An 18,853-nucleotide genomic window follows, 5' to 3' on the forward strand; every position below is an offset into this window, starting at 1 on the left:
AAAACGGCTCCCGGAGCGCATTCTCTCTATCCCACACACTATTTCCCCCTACAGAAATAATATCTCAAGGTTGTCCAAAAGATGCAAATTTGCGAATCTTTGATCCATTCATTAATACAACATCTAGTTGCTGAGTGCTGAAACAAATCTCTCTTGGAGCTACCTTCTGTATCATCATCTTTTGTTGAATTTTATCGCCTAGAGTGAAATTCTTAGGAAAAGTCATGAAATATGAACAATGCACGTATGCTTGGGCAATTTCTTTTTACCTTTCATTTATCACTTGCCATCACCAATTTAGATTAATTTTAACCATTTTTTTAATTTTAACTTGTAAAATGTAAGTTGGATAAATGAATAAATTGGTTTTATTTCTTAGAACTTTAATTCATTATCAGTCTATTTGCTGCTTAGTGTTCAACCATTCTTTGCTTTCAATGTACCTAAAACTATTTTAGTATAAGGTGTGCAACTGGTATGTTTATTGACAGGGCAAGGAAGATCATCCTTTAAACAAATTAAACAATTCAAGCTGATGTATTTCTTTCCTTTTTTTTTCAAGCTTTTTATCAAATTCCAATTAGTTGGCATACAGTGTAATGTTCGTTTCAGGAGTAGAATCTAGCAATTCAACATTTACATACAACACCCTGTACTCATCACAGCAAGTGCCGTCCTTAATCCCCATATGTGGAATTTAAGAAACAAAACAGATGAACACAGGGGAGGAAAAAGAGAAAACCAAGAAACAGACTCTTAACTATAGAGAACAAACTGACATATTTTTAATAAATTTTTATTCCCAAGGATACTCCCAAATCAAACAGGAAATTTGTCCAGATCATTCTGAAAAAAAAAAAAAAGTTGACTCTATGGATAAAAGCATGCATTTTTAATGTGCACAATTTTTTTAAAAGGACGTAAATTATACTCTTTTTGTTATCTAATTTGTACAATTAACAATTGCTAATTTCTTTAACATCAAACTAACATTTAAATGTTCCATAATCATTATTGTTAATGTTGAAAAGTTAACATCATTTTCCCCATTATAGAATTATTTACAACAGATTTCTAAAATGAGAGAAATAGGGGTGCCTGGGTGGCTCAGTCATTTATCGTCTGACTTTAGCTCAGGTCATGATCTCACAGTTTGTGAGTTCAAGCCCCACGTTGGGCTCTGTGCTGACAGCTCAGAGCCTGGAGCCTACTTCGGATTCTGTGTCTCCCTCTCTCTCTCTGCCCCTCCCTTGTTTGTGCTCTCATCCTCTCTCTCTCAGAAATATTAAATGAATAAACTTAAACTAAACTAAACTAAACTAAACTAGACTAAAATAAAATAAAAAGAAGTGTAAATCTATGTATCAGGAATAATTAATTTTACTCTTTCAATGGCGTCAATTTACTTTTTTAGTGAATTTTAATTATTGTTGCCATGCTGCTAATTTTTTTTTATAAAGATTCATGTTTTCTTTCTTTTCAGGTATTTAACCCATTCGTTTATAATATACGCCAGTCTGAAACAGATGGAGAGTCGGAGGAATGTCTCAGAATTCATTCTTTTGGGACTTTCGTATGACCATCGCACACAACTATTTTGCTTTGTGTTCTTCTTATTCTGTTATGCTGCTCTCTTGGTAGGAAACCTTCTGATCCTTATCTCTATTCGATGCAGCCCTCTTTTCCACCAACCAATGTACTATTTCCTCAGCCACTTATCCTGTATGGACATCTGCTTCACCTCTAGTATTACACCCAAATTCATTGCTGACCTCCTAGTGGGAAGAAAAGCCATCTCCTATGGTAACTGTATGTTACAGGTCTTTACCATGCACTTCTTCGGAATGATTGAAGTCTTAATCCTCACCGTCATGGCCTTTGATCGCTACGCTGCCATCTGCAAACCTCTGCACTACCTGCTTGTCATGAACAGAACAAGGTGCAATCTCCTCGTCTTAGCTGCTTGGGCTGGTGGGGCCGCACACTCCTTTCCTCAATTTTTTCTGGTAATCAGGTTGCCCTTCTGTGGTCCTAATGAGATTGATCACTATTTTTGTGACATTTTTCCTTTGCTAAAAGTTGCCTGTACTGACACCTATGTTACCGGTGTCCTTTTGGTTGCCAATTCAGGAATGGTTACCTTAGTGGCATTTGTGGTCTTGTTTTTTTCTTATGTCATTATATTATTCACTTTAAGAAATCATTCAGCCAAAGGAAGGCGCAAAGCCCTCTCTACCTGTGGGTCGCATATCACTGTCATAGTTTTATTTTTTGGGCCTTCAATCTTTGCCTACCTTCGACCTCCAACCACTTTCCCTGACGATAAGGTATTTGCTCTGTTTTACACCATCATCGCTCCGATGTTCAATCCCTTCATCTACACTCTGAGGAACTCAGAGATGAAAAACGCCATGAGAAATGTCTGGAATCAAACATTGGAGCTCAACATCTATTTTACAAAACAGAGGGGCAGCTAGATACGGATAGGGGAGAAAGGAAACCATCTCACAGAGTAATTTTTCTACTGGTAACATTTTATGAGTGACAGAAATAGGACTTGGAGTTTAATAGTAACTATAAAGAAATAGTAAGTCATCCATACAAAATATAAGCTTAAAACTGAGTTCATTTTGTGGGCTTTGAGATGTTATGAACAGGTTGACATGCACAAAATCAGTTATATGCATAGTTAAGACAATGTTATAGGAGCCAAGAATTGTGATGTGAAAAAGAAAATTGGAGTTATCTTGCATTAGAAAATGCAGGTTTGGTGGCCAGACCACACGATGAGCCATTCTGTATGGCAAAGAGACGGTTAAAGTCCATGATTTTAAGACCAAATTTTGGTTTATGATAGGATGGTCACCTAAATGAACTCCAGAGGTATTTAGAAATTAATTACATAGCAAGAAGTGGGCATAATGAAATATGATGTAAAGTGATTCTGTGGTTTTAACTCTGGACTTCACATTGGAAATAAAAATAAACTAGTAAAGGGGCACCTGGGTGGTGCAGTCAGTTGGGTGTCTGACTCTTGGTCTCAGCTCTTGTTGTGGTCTTGCCGTTTATGGGTTTGGGCCCTGTGTTGAGCTCTGGGCTGGTGGTGTGGAGCGTGCTGGAGATTCTGTCTCTCCTCTCTGCCCCCCACCCCCCACCCCGCCACTGTGCTCACTGTCTCTCTTTCTCTTTCTCAAAATAAATACACTGAAAAATTTTTTTAATGATAAGAAATAAACATATAAGATATGTTGAGAAGAAACATGTAAGAAACATAATGATAAGAAATAGTAAACATAGAGTGAAATCAATTACTCAAGATATTAAAAACACACTCACTGATTTTCTACATATTGGTCCATTAAAAAAATCTATACAGGAACTGAATCATAAAATGCCAGAAATTAGGAGGACAGACACTGTTTATGAGATCCAGAGTCTTTCTTATTTACACAAGAAGCTAGTTCAAACAAACAAACTTCAATCAAAAAACCCTCTGATACAAATCATGGAAATGAGTGGAAATGACAGATCATCTTTGAAATGAACATGAGGATTCTCTAGACGAACCTGAAACAAATTTGATGAAATGTGTTCATTTGTATCTCTAATAAGATGCAAAAATAAATGCTTTCTTTGAAAACAGGAAATATCACAAACGGAAGAGATTGTGTAACCAGATTATATGAACAGAATGACAATGAAAATACACGAATACTTTTAGCCTATGTAAATGCAATACTAAAATTACAATGATTATAAAGGCCTTATATACAGAAGGATAGAAAAGTAGAAAAGTTTATGAGGAAGATGTAATTCAATAGAGTTTTTATAACAGAGAAATTGGACAGATAATCTGTTTGTCAAGTTACTAATAAAAAAAAATTTTGCCAGATTTAAAACTTCAAGCTTTACCCTTTATTTAATGTGTTGCTTTTAACCAAATTTACTCAACTTGCCTCTCGGGGGTTCTAACCAGGTAGATCACCACATCTGTGATGTGAAGCCCCTTTTGAAACAGGTATGCAAAGATATTTGTGTTGTTAGTGTCTTCGCGATTGCTAATTCCGGGATGTTGGTGGCAGACATTTTGTTGCCCTGCTGGCTTCTTACCTACTCGTGTGATTTAACCTTAAGACCCACTTCTCTTCAGGCTACTGCAAAGCTCCACCTGCAACTCTCACATAACGGTGGTAGTTTTGTTCTTTGCCCCCTGTGTCTATCCTTATGTTCTACATGTGGGGTTTTACACAGTGATTGCCTCCATGCTGAATCGTCTCATCTCTACCCTGAGAAACATGGAGATGAAAACCAGCATGCGGAAGGCATGGTCTAAAATGGCCCATTCAGAATTCATGTACATGAGTGACATTCATCGTGCTTTTGATCCTGTGTAGCAAAGGCATTTAACATGTGAGGTGTTGTAGAAAGTACATAAGCTTTGCCTGGACACTTGGGCTAAATTACCCATGACTGCTGTCCCATGAGCCAAAGAAACAAGTTACTGGGAATCAGATTACAATCTGCACCTTAAAAGATCCAGCTGGTTCCACGTGTGCCCACTTGCATGTGAGGAAGCTAAAAATGTCCTGAAGCATCTCTCTGATCCTATCACTCCCCTCTCCACAAGTTTGTAAGAAATCCCATTTTCCTTGGAATGAAATCCAACCTTCCTGCTTATTAGAAATCTTCCATAAGTTATCTGAGTCTAATTTGCCGATCTCAGAAATCACTACGTTGGTAGAAAGTGTGGTAGTACAATGATAGGCTTTAGGGTCAGGGAGAGCTGGGTGATTCCTGACAGCTTTTATCTCTGGGTCTTGACATTGTGCTCTAATTATATTAGTCTCTCTTGTAAAAAGATATTGTACTTCGCAAAGATGTAATATTACTTTGGCTAACACGTGTGAAGTTTTAGCACGGCACGTGGCTACCAGAACCTCATGTGAGTTATTTTTCTTTTGTTTGCTTTTCTCTCTGTGTGTCCCTAAGCTCAGAAGCTTTCATTCAGGTACACTGGGTCCACGTCCATTCTCCAAACATATTCTAGAACCTATCAGCTCTGTGGCTTTCCTTCAGCCATTCTTCTGCTTAGGATTCCCCACCCTCAGGCTCGAGGGTCCATGTCTTACATGTAATTCACACTCGTGGTGCCATGTCATTCAGGAAGACTAGATGTATGAGTGCAATATGAGTGTTATATGAAATGTAAAGGTACAAGACATGTGGAGTAACACGTAGAAGATCTCTGTGACCTTGAATTGGAGACAAAAATTTTCTAAACGTGTGGAGCAAAAGTGTCTGTAAAAAAAGATTTGTGTTTCACCAATATTAAGACTATGCAGGAGAACTACTATATAGAGAGGAACTAAATAGTGGCAGACATAAATGCAATTAGTATCTGTCTCTGAAGGTGTGTACAGGGTAAGGTTAGAGATACGACTGGCTATCTCCTGCTGTAGATTGCTACAGGCTAGCTCTTGAGTACAGCTCGGTCAACACTGGGCATAACGTTGAGGTAGACTAGTTGGAAATCACTGGGCCCTGATGTCCTTGATGCCGAAGTTGTAGAATCTTTCATTTACTCAGGGTTCTTAACCTTTTAAAGCCTGGAAGCAAGCACTAAACTTAGAACAACACGTTTTCTTGCTTCAGATCTTTACTGGCTAGTTGAGCTAGTTACTTCACCTCTAGGACCTTCCGTGTTTTTATCTACCAGTAAAGCTACTAATATTTGTGTCAAAATATGTGTTATTATAAGCATTGAATAATATGATGAACCCGATCCGCTCAATCATCTCTCAGTGTATTTTTGCTACTGTTTGGCTAAGTTGTTTGACCTGAAACAGATTAAACATTATAAAATTTGATTTTCTGACATTTTTTGCGTGAGAAAACTTTACATGAATGGTAGAGAGAGACTGTCTGGTTTCAGTGCCTGCAGATGAGACTGAGTCTGAACGACATGTGAAGAGTCAGTGAGCGCAGAAAGAACCGGATGTTAAACACAATGAAAGCTCTGTGGTTCTTTGCTCCCTTCCTCTGATTTTCCCATATCATGTTTGCTTTTCCTCCTTGCCAAGTTATGAGGAAAAGATGTTTACTCTTATCTTGTCTTTTGTCTTCCATTTTCAACATGTATGTCATCAATGGTAACCTCATACCAAGTACGATATCACAAGTCATTGATTTTATTTATCTATCTGCTCCGCACACCAAGGATCTTGATAATCCCCGCAAAAAGACTGTAAGCGGCCATCTTTGGTTCTCCTTGTCCTACTTCATCTCAGATTTTCCAGAAAGAGAACCTGATCCTATTACAGCCCAAAATTTCCCGCCTATTCCTCAGAAATTTGGAAGAACACAGGGCAGCCAGGGTTTCACGAATTGCTTTGACTGTAGCCTTTTTGGGCGTGCAGGGGAAATGGGCCAAGTTATTTTCCAAAGAGGCAAATATGGAAAGTTCATTCTCAAGAGCACCAAGCACATTACTATCGATGGTGGCTTTGGCAGCACTTGGGCTAAGATCTGTCTAGAAATGCCTTTGGGAATATAATGACACAGAGCTTTCAAAGACCTATTAATTCTTGCCACGTCAGTTTGTATTCTGTTCCTCTGAACCAAACTGTCCTCGGGTGTAGACATAAAATAAATGCACGATTCCTGGGACCTAAATACTTGTGTTAGCTTTTGCAGGAATATAAAAATACACGTTGCTTATTTTTTCTTCCGAGCTCTTACTGAGAAGTTAAATCAGCCTTCAATATTCCTGCTTTTCTGGGGGCTGAAGATCCACTTCTTCATCACTTCGTCTTAGTGAATATTTGAAGTCCGCTTCCCTGGTAGACTGTAGACGGTTTGAGATATGTTGAAATTTTCCAGATATTTGCAGAGAATTAACCTGAATGTGTTCGAATTATGGGTTTGTAAAGTCTCTGCAATGTATTCCAGATTTCGGTGCTAGAGACGAACTGGCAGAGTGAGTGTCCGAGGACGGAATGCTTCCTGATGCATGCCCAAGCTAACCCGACAGCCACTGGATCTCATGGTTAGTGAATTATCCTTGTCACCTTGGTTTGGGAAGGGTCCCACAACACATGTGCTAGGCTAATTGTGTGTGCGTATGTGTGTGTGAGACAGACAGAGAGAGAGAGAGAGAGAGAGAGAGAGTGTGTTTTTAAGTATTTTGTTTGTTTCTTTTATTTTTTGAGAAAGAGGGAGTGGGGGCATCGGAGAGGTAGAGAGAGAGGGAGAATCTCAAGCTGACAGCACAGAGCCCGACGCGGGGCTCGAACTCACGACACTGAGATCACGACCTGAGCTGAAATCAAGAGTCAGACACTTAACTGACTGAGCCACCCAGGTGCCCCGATTATGTGTACTTTGTATTTATTCTATATAATTTCATGTGAGGTCTATAACTTCTTTTGCAGCATAGGATAATCAGATTACGATAACAATGTTTTGGCATCCTTCAGTTTCAATTGCGCATTACCTACAAGCAAAATTCCCTTTCTGGGGAACAGGAGTAGAGCTAGATGAAGCATTTTCAAGTGGGCAGTGAATTTCATCGTGTCCCCAACTCTTGTTTAACGGCATCCTTCATATTACTATTAAGAAACAGACCAGCTTATACTTGAATATGTACAATAACAAATTGTTTTCTTTTATTTCAAAACATCTGCCCTCCTAAAATAGTTTTATCTGAGTCAACTATGGTAAGTTTATCTACATTCTGTTACACTAAGAGAAGATTTGAACGTATGATAGTAACTTGGAGTTACGTATAAGACCTTCTATTCCTTTATGGACAGCATGATCCACAAAGTACACGTAATTTGGATTCAATAATACCAAAAAATAAAGTAATCGTTTGAGTACACTTTGTAGACAAACATGCTAATTGTAACATGCTGATAATGTAACAAAGAAATTGTTGTTTACCTGATCATACTTGTCAAATCCATGTTACGTATCTTCTTCTTTATTTCCTCAGTTTTTCTGCTGGTTGAATGTGTGTGTATGACAAACTGTGGTTCTAACCTAATCGCTCGGAGAGGAAAGACAGTGAGTGAAAAATGTTTTGAACCACACGTGTCTTGGGCTATTTCATATCACCTCATGTATTCCTCATCAAAATGCTGAATTTTGTAATGATATGTCAGGTGTAAAATGAGTGCGATGATGCTTAAAGAGATTAAAGAATTCACTCAAGGATTGCCCTGGTCAGTTTGAGATTCCAAGTCTTTCTATGTTGCTCCTGTTTCAGCCACTGGTTCAGTGGTTGCCCGAAGTCCTTTATTTATCCATTGTGATTTCACTTTTCCCATAAGAGGGTTCCTTAGTATCGCTATATTGTTTGATGATAGTAATTCTCCTCAACTGATTTTTTCCCCTCTTCGCTTTCACCCCTGCTAACAGCATTGATCATACAGCATGGGCAGGGTTGCGAGCTATTGTAGATTAAATTCCAATAATGATCTAGAAAACAAGCAGGCATTTTTTTTAGTTTATTTATTTATTTAGAGAGCCTGCACAAGTAGAGGAGGGAGAGAGAGAGAGAGGGAGAGAGAGAGAGAAAGAGAGAATCTGAAGCAAGCTCCGGGTTCCCAGCTGTCAGCACAGAGCCTGATGTGGGGCTCGAACTCACAAACCATGAGATCACGACCTGAGCTGAAGTCGGACACTTAACTGACTGAGCCACTCAGGTGCCCCAGAAAAGAAGGAGCAATCTTGATGAGGAATTTGCATTTTTGTAAGGCTGAAGGCAAAGAATTTCAAATGTTTTAGAATCAGAGAATTCTAGAATACGTATCTATCTTAAATATTCCCTATCTCTTTACTTACAGAAATACTGGAAAGACACATGGGGTATCTGTGAACCCATCATCTTGCATATTTTTTTCTACTCCGATGAGGAATCAAAACAGTCTTTTCACTGCTGCCCTTCATGGCATCTCTCAGCACTCTGCCTTGGAACATAGCCCCAGATTGAGGAAGAAACAGGATTTCTGCCTTTTAACATTCATAGTGTATTACTTTTCAAACCTGAGAAATTACTTAGATTCTCTCGATATGTTTCTTCTATCTAGAATCAGAGATTTGAATCGGTCAAGTGATTTCCACATGTATATTGCTCACAGTCTACTGAAATAATGGTTGCCTGTAAATCAATTTGTTTTATATCAAGAAGTGTATCTGAAAATTAACATTATTTCTACCTAGTATCAGAGGCAACAGGTAGAAGGTGGGCCAATGCCCCTCACATCCTAAAACTTTTCAGTACTCCTTAGTGACTGCTAACTTCGGGACACTGTAACCATAGTTATTTTACTTTGTTATATCAAGGGGTATAGAGATTCCTTGTTAGCGATTCTGAAAGCAAAGTAGGAACAAACCGAAAATTTATACTTTTAGGAATGCAGAATTTTGACTAGTAATTTAAAATAGAATGGATGTCTTACAGTACGGGCCATTTTAAAAATGCCGTAACTGTCAACCGTTGGCCATCTAAAATCTTCTCAAAGACTATGAATGACATAGATATTAAATTTGTGAGTCCCTAGAGATGATAGTTTCTTTTTTTAATGTTTATTTATTTTGGAGAGAGTGACAGAGCATGAGCAGAGGAGGGGCAGAGAAAGACGGAGACACAAAATCCGAAGCAGGCTCCAGGCTCTGAGCTGTCAGCACAGAGCCCGATGCAGGGCTCAAACTCACGAACTGTGAGATTATGACCTGAGCTGAAGCCAGACACATAACTGACTGAGCCACCCGGGCGCCCCAAGAGAGACAGAATTTTAAGCAGGCTCCACACTCAGCATGGAGCCCACTGTGGGGCTTGATCCCATGACCCTGGGATCATGACCTTAGTTGAAATCAAGAGTTGGGTGCTCAACCCACTGAGCCATGCGGATGATATGACAGTATATATTTTTGAAATTGTATTTAACTCATAAAATATAAAAATGATAAATGAATAGATTTCCTGAGTATTTTTCAAAATTCCAGTCATTAATTGACATCTTCCTTTTGCTGTATAGTTTTCAAACACTCTTTGTTTTTTAATGTAAGAACAATTCCATTTGTTTAACATGACCCATTGACAATGTTTGGCCAAAAAACAATGTGTAGTATGCTTTACACAAATTAAACTCCAGGAGTTCAAACTGGATGTTTAAACAAATGTGAATCTCTTTGGGATTCATTTCCAGAAAATTAAGGAAGTGTACTCAGATAATTTTAAAAGAAGGAAAGTAGATTTTATCAGTAAGTTACAAGAATTGAGAAACACAGGAGTTTTTTTGTTTTAGGTTAATGCGACTAAATAATATAATTAGCAGTTCTTTATCTAAGTATACAATTAATGGTATTAATGCTTTATTTTCCAAATAGCATTTAAATATTTAAGACAACTGCTAGTAATATTGAGTAAACTATATAATTATTCTCATTACTGTCATCATAAAATTATTTCATGACACATTTATAAAAGACAGCATTAAAAAGTTAGCCTAATTCAAGAAATCAATTGTTATCAACTCCATTTATGTCAGCATGTATTTTAATAAATTTTGTATGATCGTGTTCATACAGTTAATTCTCACCTCCAATTATGTTCTCGTTCTTTCAGCAACAGAAGTCCTTGTGAAAGCATACACCAAACTCAAATATATGAAAAGCCAGAGAAACATCTCAGAATTCATTCTTCTGGGACTTTCCTACGACCAGAACATACAAGTATTTTGCTTTGTCCTCTTCTTAGTCTGTTACGTCGCCTTGTTGGCAGGAAACCTGCTGATCCTCGTCTCCATTCGATGCAGCCCTCTTTTTCACCAACCCATGTACTATTTCCTCAGCCACTTATCCTTAATAGACATCTGCTATACCTCTACTGTTACACCCAAGTTAATTGCTGACCTGCTGGTGGAAAGAAAAACCATTTCCTATAGTAACTGCATGTTACAGGTGTTTACAATGCACTTCTTTGGAGGCACCGAGATCTTCGTTCTTACCGCCATGGCCTTTGATCGCTACGCTGCCATCTGCAAACCTCTCCACTACGTGATTGTCATGAACAGGACAAGATGCAATCTGCTAGTCGTAGCTGCCTGGGCTGGTGGGGCCGTCCATGCCTTCCCTCTCTTTTCTACCGCGATTGGTTTGCCCTTCTGTGGTCCTAATGAAATTGATCACTACTTTTGTGATATTTTTCCTTTGCTAAAAGTTGCCTGCACCGACACCTACGTCACTGGTATCCTTGTGATTGCCTTTTCAGGTCTGGTCGCCTTAGTCACCTTTATTGTCTTATTTGTTTCTTACGGTATTATCTTATTCACTTTAAGAAATCTCTCAGCTGAGGGAAGACGCAAAGCCCTCTCCACCTGTTGGTCTCATATCACTGTGGTCGTCTTATTTTTTGGACCAGTAATCTTTATCTACCTTAGGCCACCTACTACTTTTCCTGAGGACAAAATATTTGCTCTATTTTACACGATCATTGCTCCTATGTTCAATCCCTTAATCTACACTCTGAGAAACTCAGAGATGAAAAACATGATGAGGAAAGTTTGGTGTCACACATTATTTTCAAAGGAAACACACAATTAATGTGAAGAAGCTTATTGGCTACGCAACTTTGAGAAACAAAAGGGGGAGGTGTGAATGAAAAAGGTGGGGACTATCTCACAGATTTTGTAAACCATCACTCTTGTGAATGGAGTGAATGAAAGCAATGGGACTAAAGTTTAAAGTAATCACTAAGCAAATATTAATTCTTGCAAGCCAAAATTAGTTGGCAACTAAGTTAGTTTTATGGTGTATATGTAGGGTAACCTACATGAAGAAAATAATTGGGTGAAAGCAAATAAACCAGTGGTATATTGATTAGTGAATTATAATGGAAAATATTTTAATGATAATTTTATTAAAACTTCAGACGTAGAAGCCAGACCACACAATGACAGACATTCTTGGATAGTTCAGAAGTTGAAATCCAAAAAATAAGGCTATAATCTAAAATTAAATGAATTAACTTAAATTTTATGTACAACATGCATATATACAGCTTCTAGTTCATGTAGAAATCAGTTGTGCAAACAAATAAATATTTAGAGTAGAATCTGCTTTTAAGTGGTTCCTGGGGGTCAGCTCTCCTCATGTCCCATTGAAATCAATAATGATAAGTAGTGACGACAGAATGAAAGTCTAGAATTCAGAATGCTGAAACACACTTACTGGTATTCCACCTACTGGGCAGAGTTTAACAACATTTCCCATTAACTTCAGAAACTGTATCTATTAAACTTTAAGTGTTGACTCACTGCTATTTGCCTAAAATTGGTAAGTACATGGTTGGTCACTGGATCCACAACTTAAGACTTTTCCTACTGAAATGACAGAGAGAGAGAGAATAGCAAAAGATAAATAGGATGTGATCTAACCACAGAGTTAATGAAGAAACAAAATGCATTTTGGGTGCACACAGGTATTCATTGCAGGTTTATTCATAATCACCAGACGTTGGGAGCAACAATGATATCCTTCAGTAGGTGAATAAATCAACTATTGGAAATATGGAGAATGGAATATAATTCAGCACTAAAAACTGAGCTATTAAGAAGATATACGCAGGAAACATAAATGCATATTTCAAAGTGAAAGAAGCCAATGTAATGTGGCTTTTTTGTATGATTTCAACTACACGTCTTCCTTGACTTACAACGGGGTAATGTCCCAATAAACCCATCATCTGTTGAAAAAATTTTAAGTCAAAAATGCATACAATACACCCAACCTACCAAACTTCATAGCTTAGCCTAGCCTACCTTAACTGTGGTCAGAACACTTACATTAGCCTACAGTGGGGGCAAAGTCATCAAATACAAGGCTTATTTATAATAAAGTATTGAATGTCTCATGTAACTTGTTGAATACTGTACTGAAAGCGGAAACCAGAATGATTGTACGGGCACAGAATGGTTACAGGTGTGTTTATGGTTGACCATCGCGATCGATTGGTTGACTGGGAGATGCAGTTCTCTGCCCCTGTCCAGCATCATGAGAAGATATCATAATTCACATCACTGGCCCAGGAAAAGATTCAAATTCAAAGTTCAAAGTACAGTTTCTACTGCATGTGTATCACTTTCGCACCATGGGAAAGTTAGAAAAGTAGAAGTCCAACCATTGTAAGTGGGGACCACCTATACATGACATTCTGGGAAAGGCAAAACTATGGAAACGGCAAAGAGATCAGTCAGTGGATGCCAAGGATTAGGGAAGGGAGAGGGGTAAATAGGTGGGCCACAAAGGATCTTTAGGGTAGTGAAACTGTTCTGTATGTTACCTCATTTGGATATTGTCATTATACGTGTCAAAAGCCACAGAATGTAAAACATCAAGGACGAACTCTAATGTAAACTGAATTTGGGGGGGGATAATGACGTGTCGATGTAAGTTCATTTACTTATAACAAATGTAACGCTTTGCAGGGAGAGATTCTCCCAGTAAGGGGGAGAATAGCGGCACTTTTATTAATTAAAAGTACCTTGTGGCACAATACCTAAACGAAGTCATCTTGTCACTAAATGAAGAAGAGTCTTCTGGAAAAGATTTTCTACTGGGACCAGATAAAGCTTTTCAACTTTAGTGTAAAGTCTTTTCCTCATGCTTAACAGTTTTAAACTTAAGATTGCCTAAGAAACACAGCAATTATAACAGAGAAGGGACTGGATAGTGGACTTTTCGGAAAAGGAAGATAGTTACCGTACTGAAAGAGTTTTAGGTTAGGCAAGTGTGATGCGGGAGGTACAATCATTTTGGGAGAACTGTGCAAAGAAACATAAAGAGCAGGCAAAAGTGATGAGGGAGGTAAAATTAGAGTTTTTATAGCAAAGAGAAATTGGGTGAATTGCTCTCACAGCGGCTACTAAGGGAAGAAAGAAAATATTGCAAGATTTGATGTTATCTCTTAAAAAACATCACAAAAACATTTGTCAGTCGAAAGGTTGAAAGGGTATGTACTTAAAATGACCAATTTCAAGGTCACCTGGGTGGCTAGGTCACTTAAGCATCAAACCCTTGATTTCGGCACAGGCCATGAGCTCAGTCATGATCTCATGGTCCTGAGATTGAGCCCTGCATTGGGCTCCGTGCTGGGTCTGGAGACTGCTTAAGATTCTCTCCTTCTCCCTCTCCCAACAAAACAAAGAAAAACCAATTTCATTACTAGAAGAAAAATAATTTTCATGTTTAGAGTAGGTAGATCATCATTCAAATGAGCAGTATCATGTAATCAGCAATCAGATTCAGTCACAAGTTACCAGTAGACCACACCACAAGTCTTCTTTGTACTTCTGTGAAATCCTCACCTTCTGAAAGTAATCACTATCTTCACCTATAAAGTCGATTAAAATTACCTAGTTTTTGATTCTGTAGAGAAAGAGCAGTGCATACTCTGCTCCTAAGGGTCTCTTTTCCCATTATCAGGTCTGTGAGATTCAGTCTTCATGCTTTATCTATATTCCGGTCGTTTTCATTCCTTTATAGTCTCTCACTGCATGGACATGTGACAGCTGATCCATTCTCTTGTTGCTAGACATTGAGGCCATTTCTAATTTATGGATAGTATGAGTTGAGCTGCTTTGAACATTTTGAAACATGTTTTGGTGACTCTCTAGCATCTGCTGATATGTACTTTTTACAAAAGATGCACCTAACCCCTAGGCCATTAAAGATTGAAAATAAAGGCATGAAAATGTTAGAACAGTCAAAATGCTGTTGGAATTTGAAGAAATTATATATATGATATATATCATATTATACAAATATATACGTGTATATATAAAACCAAACAGACTTTCAGATAAGAGCCATTCTGAATTCTTCAAATTCTTAAACATTGATAGAATTTGCAACATTGAAGCATTTACACATCTGAATGTGTGTGCATACGGAAAGATATAGAGGATTTGATCCAAACCAATAAGCAGCCAACTCTGGATGTATATAAAAATGCTACACTCATCAGCTTGTGACTGAATATAAGTTATTTAAAAGAACTCATCTAATTTGATGCCACAGATTTATTCTCCACAAGTGTCAAATTCTCTGCACCACCAGAGCAACTTATCTGATGATAATTCAGTTAAAGTAGGAAACAAAAAATAAAGGCAACTTTCAATCTCAAACAAATGGTAATTTAAAAACGGATGAAAATAAAAAGTGAAAATAAATCATAAGAGAAATTAGAGAATAACTAAAAATAAAACTATAAAAATAGGATTTATCAAAGAAAGTATACCAATGTTTAGAGGTAAATTTCTAGCACAACACCATACATTACGGCATCCATAGATGATTTGTTTCCACTTAACTGTAACTACACTTGATCTTAGCCAGAGTACTGGGTGTTGTATGTAAGTGTTGGATCACTAAACTCTAGACCTGCAACTAATACTACACTGCATGTTAACTGGGATTGAAATAAAAACTTGAAAATAAACCTAATTGTATCTTAATCCCCAAAGTGTTCCCTATAAATATTTAAAAGAATTATCTACAATTGTTTTAGTGTTTATTTATTTTGGGAGAGAGAGAAAGAGAGATCAAGCTGGGGAGTGGCAGAGAGAAGGAGACAGGATCCAAAGCAGGCTCTGAACTGTCAACTCAGAGCCCCGTGTGGGCCTTGAACCTACAGACCACGAGATCATTACCTGAGCCAAAGTTGGATGCTTAACCAACTGAGCCACTAAGGCCCCTCACCTAAAATCTTGTAGAACAAACAACATATTGAACTGCGAAATACTAAAAGTTATTCCTTTGAAATCAGGAACAAGTGACACTTGGTATCACCAGTTTAAACTTAACACATTTTTTTAAGTTTATTTATTTTCCGAGAGAGAGAGAGTGGGGGGAGGAGAGAGAGAGAGAGAGAGAGAGAGAGAGAGAGAGAGAGAGAGAGAATCCCAAGCAGGCTCTGCACCATCAGTGCAAAGCCTAATGTGGGGCTCAAACTCACGAACCCTGAGATCCAGATCTGCGCCAAAACCAGACACTTAACTACTGAGCCACCCAAATGCCCCTTAGTATCAACAATTTAAATTGACATTAGTCAATATTATACTGAAGGTCCTAGCCAAGCAATAAGTCAAACAAGGAAACAAACAAAAGAATGGAAATAAGAATTGTATCAAAAATGAGTGGGATACTCTTTGTGTAGACCTACAGAAATTATGAGCCATAAGAGAATATTTTGAACAGTTCTATGCTAAATTTAAAAAGACAGACAATGCCAAGTGTTGGTGAGGTTGTGGAGAAACAGGGAGCTCTCAGGCATTGCTCATGAAAAATGTAACATAGCGCCACCACTTTTAAAATGCTAATATCCAGTTAACATAAAACCCAGCAATTCAACTCATAAGTATCGGTCCAAGAGAAACGATAATATATCTGCACACTAAGACTTGTACATGAATGTTCACAGCGGCATCATTCATCGTAGCCATTGACTGTACACAATTCAAATGTCCACCAACTGGTGAATAAGTCTACAAAACATGGCGGAGCCATGCAGTGAATACTATTCGGTAATGAAGAGGAATTACCATAATGCAACGTGATAAACCTCTAAACCATTATGGTAAATGAAGAAGGTAACAAAATTACACACTACGTCGTTTTTTTAAGGAAGTCCATTTCTCTCCTGGTTGTGGTATATGGTTTCAATATTTCACATACGAATCGAGGGAAAAACTGGTGTATCTTTGAGGTTCTCTAGTCTCTGACCAAAGCTCTGCTGATTCCTATATGTCTCAGCAGTAGCTGTAAATGTGTATAAAAACGTAGAACCTTGGGGTGCTTGGGTGGTTCAGTCAGTTAAACATCTGACTCTTGACTTCAGCTCAGGTCATGATCTTGCTATAGCAGGTTCCACTCAACTCACCTGCTTGGGACTCACTGTCTCCTTTCTCTTTTCTCCTCCAATGTTAGTGCTCTGTCTCTCTCTTTCTCTCTCTCTCAAAAATAAATAAACTTAAAAAATACAAAAAAACACACACTTGGATCCTCAGTTCCATCCTGTACCCAGAAATGAAAATTCTCAGGGTAAATGTGGTTGTTGCTGTTCACCTCAGCTCTGTGTTTACCACCCCTCCCCCGCCCCCATTATTCATCTCATTCCTTTTAGTTCTTCTTCCCTTAGTAGCTCTCCAGTCTCTTTGGAGATGATTCTCTGTTTCCATCTTTTCCACCTTTTCATGTGGGAATGCGTGTCTGCTGTCAGTCACTCCATCCCACCCAGAGATCTGACATTCATATTTGAATCTGAACTGTAAAGGGTCTACCTGTAAAATGTGAGTCTGTAGAGTTGAAGAATGAGGGAAACAGCATTCTAACGGACAAATATGATCCCATTGCTCCCTCCTTGGAAAATGTGGGTAATATCCCATTGCCCCTGGGATAAACTCTTACTTTGTATAAGAGCAGTGTTGTAAGTAGAATTCAACATAAGTTGACCAAAACACACTAATTTGATCTGAGAATTCGCGATGACGGATGGGACTGGGGTTTATGTCAACTCAAACATGGCATAGATTCTGACCCTGTCATATTTTAATTGTGAGGCTTCGCCCAATTAGTTTCAACTTCCTGAGCTTTCTTTTATTAATCCATCTGCACGTTTTGGATAAGTGGGTGACTCACGTATGTTTTCCCACAATACACCTATTAGATTGGCCAAAATGTGGGACACTGCCACCAATGCAGCTGATGGGGATGTGGAACAATGGGAACTCTCATTCATGGCTGGTGCGAAGGCAAATTGGCGCAGCCATTTGGGAAGACAGTTTGTCAGTTTCTTCCCAAACCATCATATTCTTACTGCACAGTCCAGCAACCTCACTCTTTGGTATTTACCCAAAGGAGTTGAAAACTTATGTCCACATAAAACACTTGCACACAGATCTTTATTCATAAAGCTTTATTCATAGCTGTCAAAATAATTGGAGGCAGCCAAGATGTCCTTCAGTAGGTTAGAAGAGATAAACTGTGTGACATCAGACAATGGAGTATCATTCAGTGCGAAAAGAAATGAGCTATCAGGCCATGAAAAGATGTGGAAGAACATCGCAATGTCTTCCCCGTGTGCAGGCGTTCAACTTTAACACACAAGGTTCTTCTTGATCTTCTCTGTCGCTAATTTGCCAGTTTCACATGTTACTAATTAGACTTTTACAAGCGCAGTGTCCAGCTTATAACCTGACACACAGGAGGGGCTCAGTAATTCATTATTGAATAAATAGATGAATTAATAGCCACAACCATATTGAAATGATAAGGTTTTCTGCTTATTCTTTTTCACCCAGTGGCCTTTGTTATGGACCCTCTCCTAGAATACTCTCATCCCAACACATGCCTCTTCACGCTGATGATTTCCTTTCATGCTTTGTATCCCATTTTAATTGTGTTTTCATCTAGGAAGTCTCCTCGAACCCCCAAGTCTTTGTCGTGTGTCCCCCAAACATGCTTTCATAGCACCCTGTGCTGCCCCTCTCTTACCATTTATAACATGGTGTTGTCATTTTCTGCTCCCCTCTGGGTATCTGTCAGTGGATCCTAAGCCCTGTGAAGGCAAGATCTGGGTTCCTCTCTATTCACCACTGAAGTTCCAGCAACTATCAATGTGTCTGATGTACCTTTGGGCTCAAGAAATTACTGTTGACTAATGAGTGAGGGATGGAAGGAACAAATGGAATATATTTATCCTAAAGTTGTTTTGTGTGTAAATGGAGCCACATATTTTTAAAAACACCTTTTCATAATGAGATGTTACCAAGAAGTAAACTAATTTTCAGAG

The 18,853-nt window shown here is 38.4% G+C and overlaps 1 protein-coding gene across 13 annotated transcripts in view; it reads left to right on the plus strand.

Annotated features, from left to right (window-relative positions):
* LOC122231373 (olfactory receptor 4P4-like) overlaps positions 1 to 11,607 on the plus strand; it is a 28,585-nt gene extending 16,978 nt beyond the window's left edge. For 4 of the 13 annotated variants that reach the window (XM_042959238.1, XM_042959240.1, XM_042959241.1 and 1 more), the window contains exons 3-7: positions 1,484 to 2,327; positions 6,949 to 7,045; positions 7,696 to 7,715; positions 8,847 to 8,868; positions 10,631 to 11,607. In XM_042959238.1, coding sequence (XP_042815172.1) covers positions 1,484 to 2,327; positions 6,949 to 7,045; positions 7,696 to 7,715; positions 8,847 to 8,868; positions 10,631 to 11,607 — 1,960 coding nt within the window. Of the gene's footprint in view, positions 1 to 1,483; positions 2,328 to 6,948; positions 7,046 to 7,695; positions 7,716 to 8,846; positions 8,869 to 10,630 lie in introns of those variants that run through there. The other 9 variants (XM_042959247.1, XM_042959246.1, XM_042959248.1 and 6 more) reach the window with 7 other exon arrangements.
* The last annotated feature ends 7,246 nt before the right edge of the window (positions 11,608 to 18,853 follow it).

The sequence above is a fragment of the Panthera tigris genome, chromosome D1 (assembly GCF_018350195.1).
Source record: "Panthera tigris isolate Pti1 chromosome D1, P.tigris_Pti1_mat1.1, whole genome shotgun sequence".
NCBI classification, from domain to species: domain Eukaryota; kingdom Metazoa; phylum Chordata; class Mammalia; order Carnivora; family Felidae; genus Panthera; species Panthera tigris.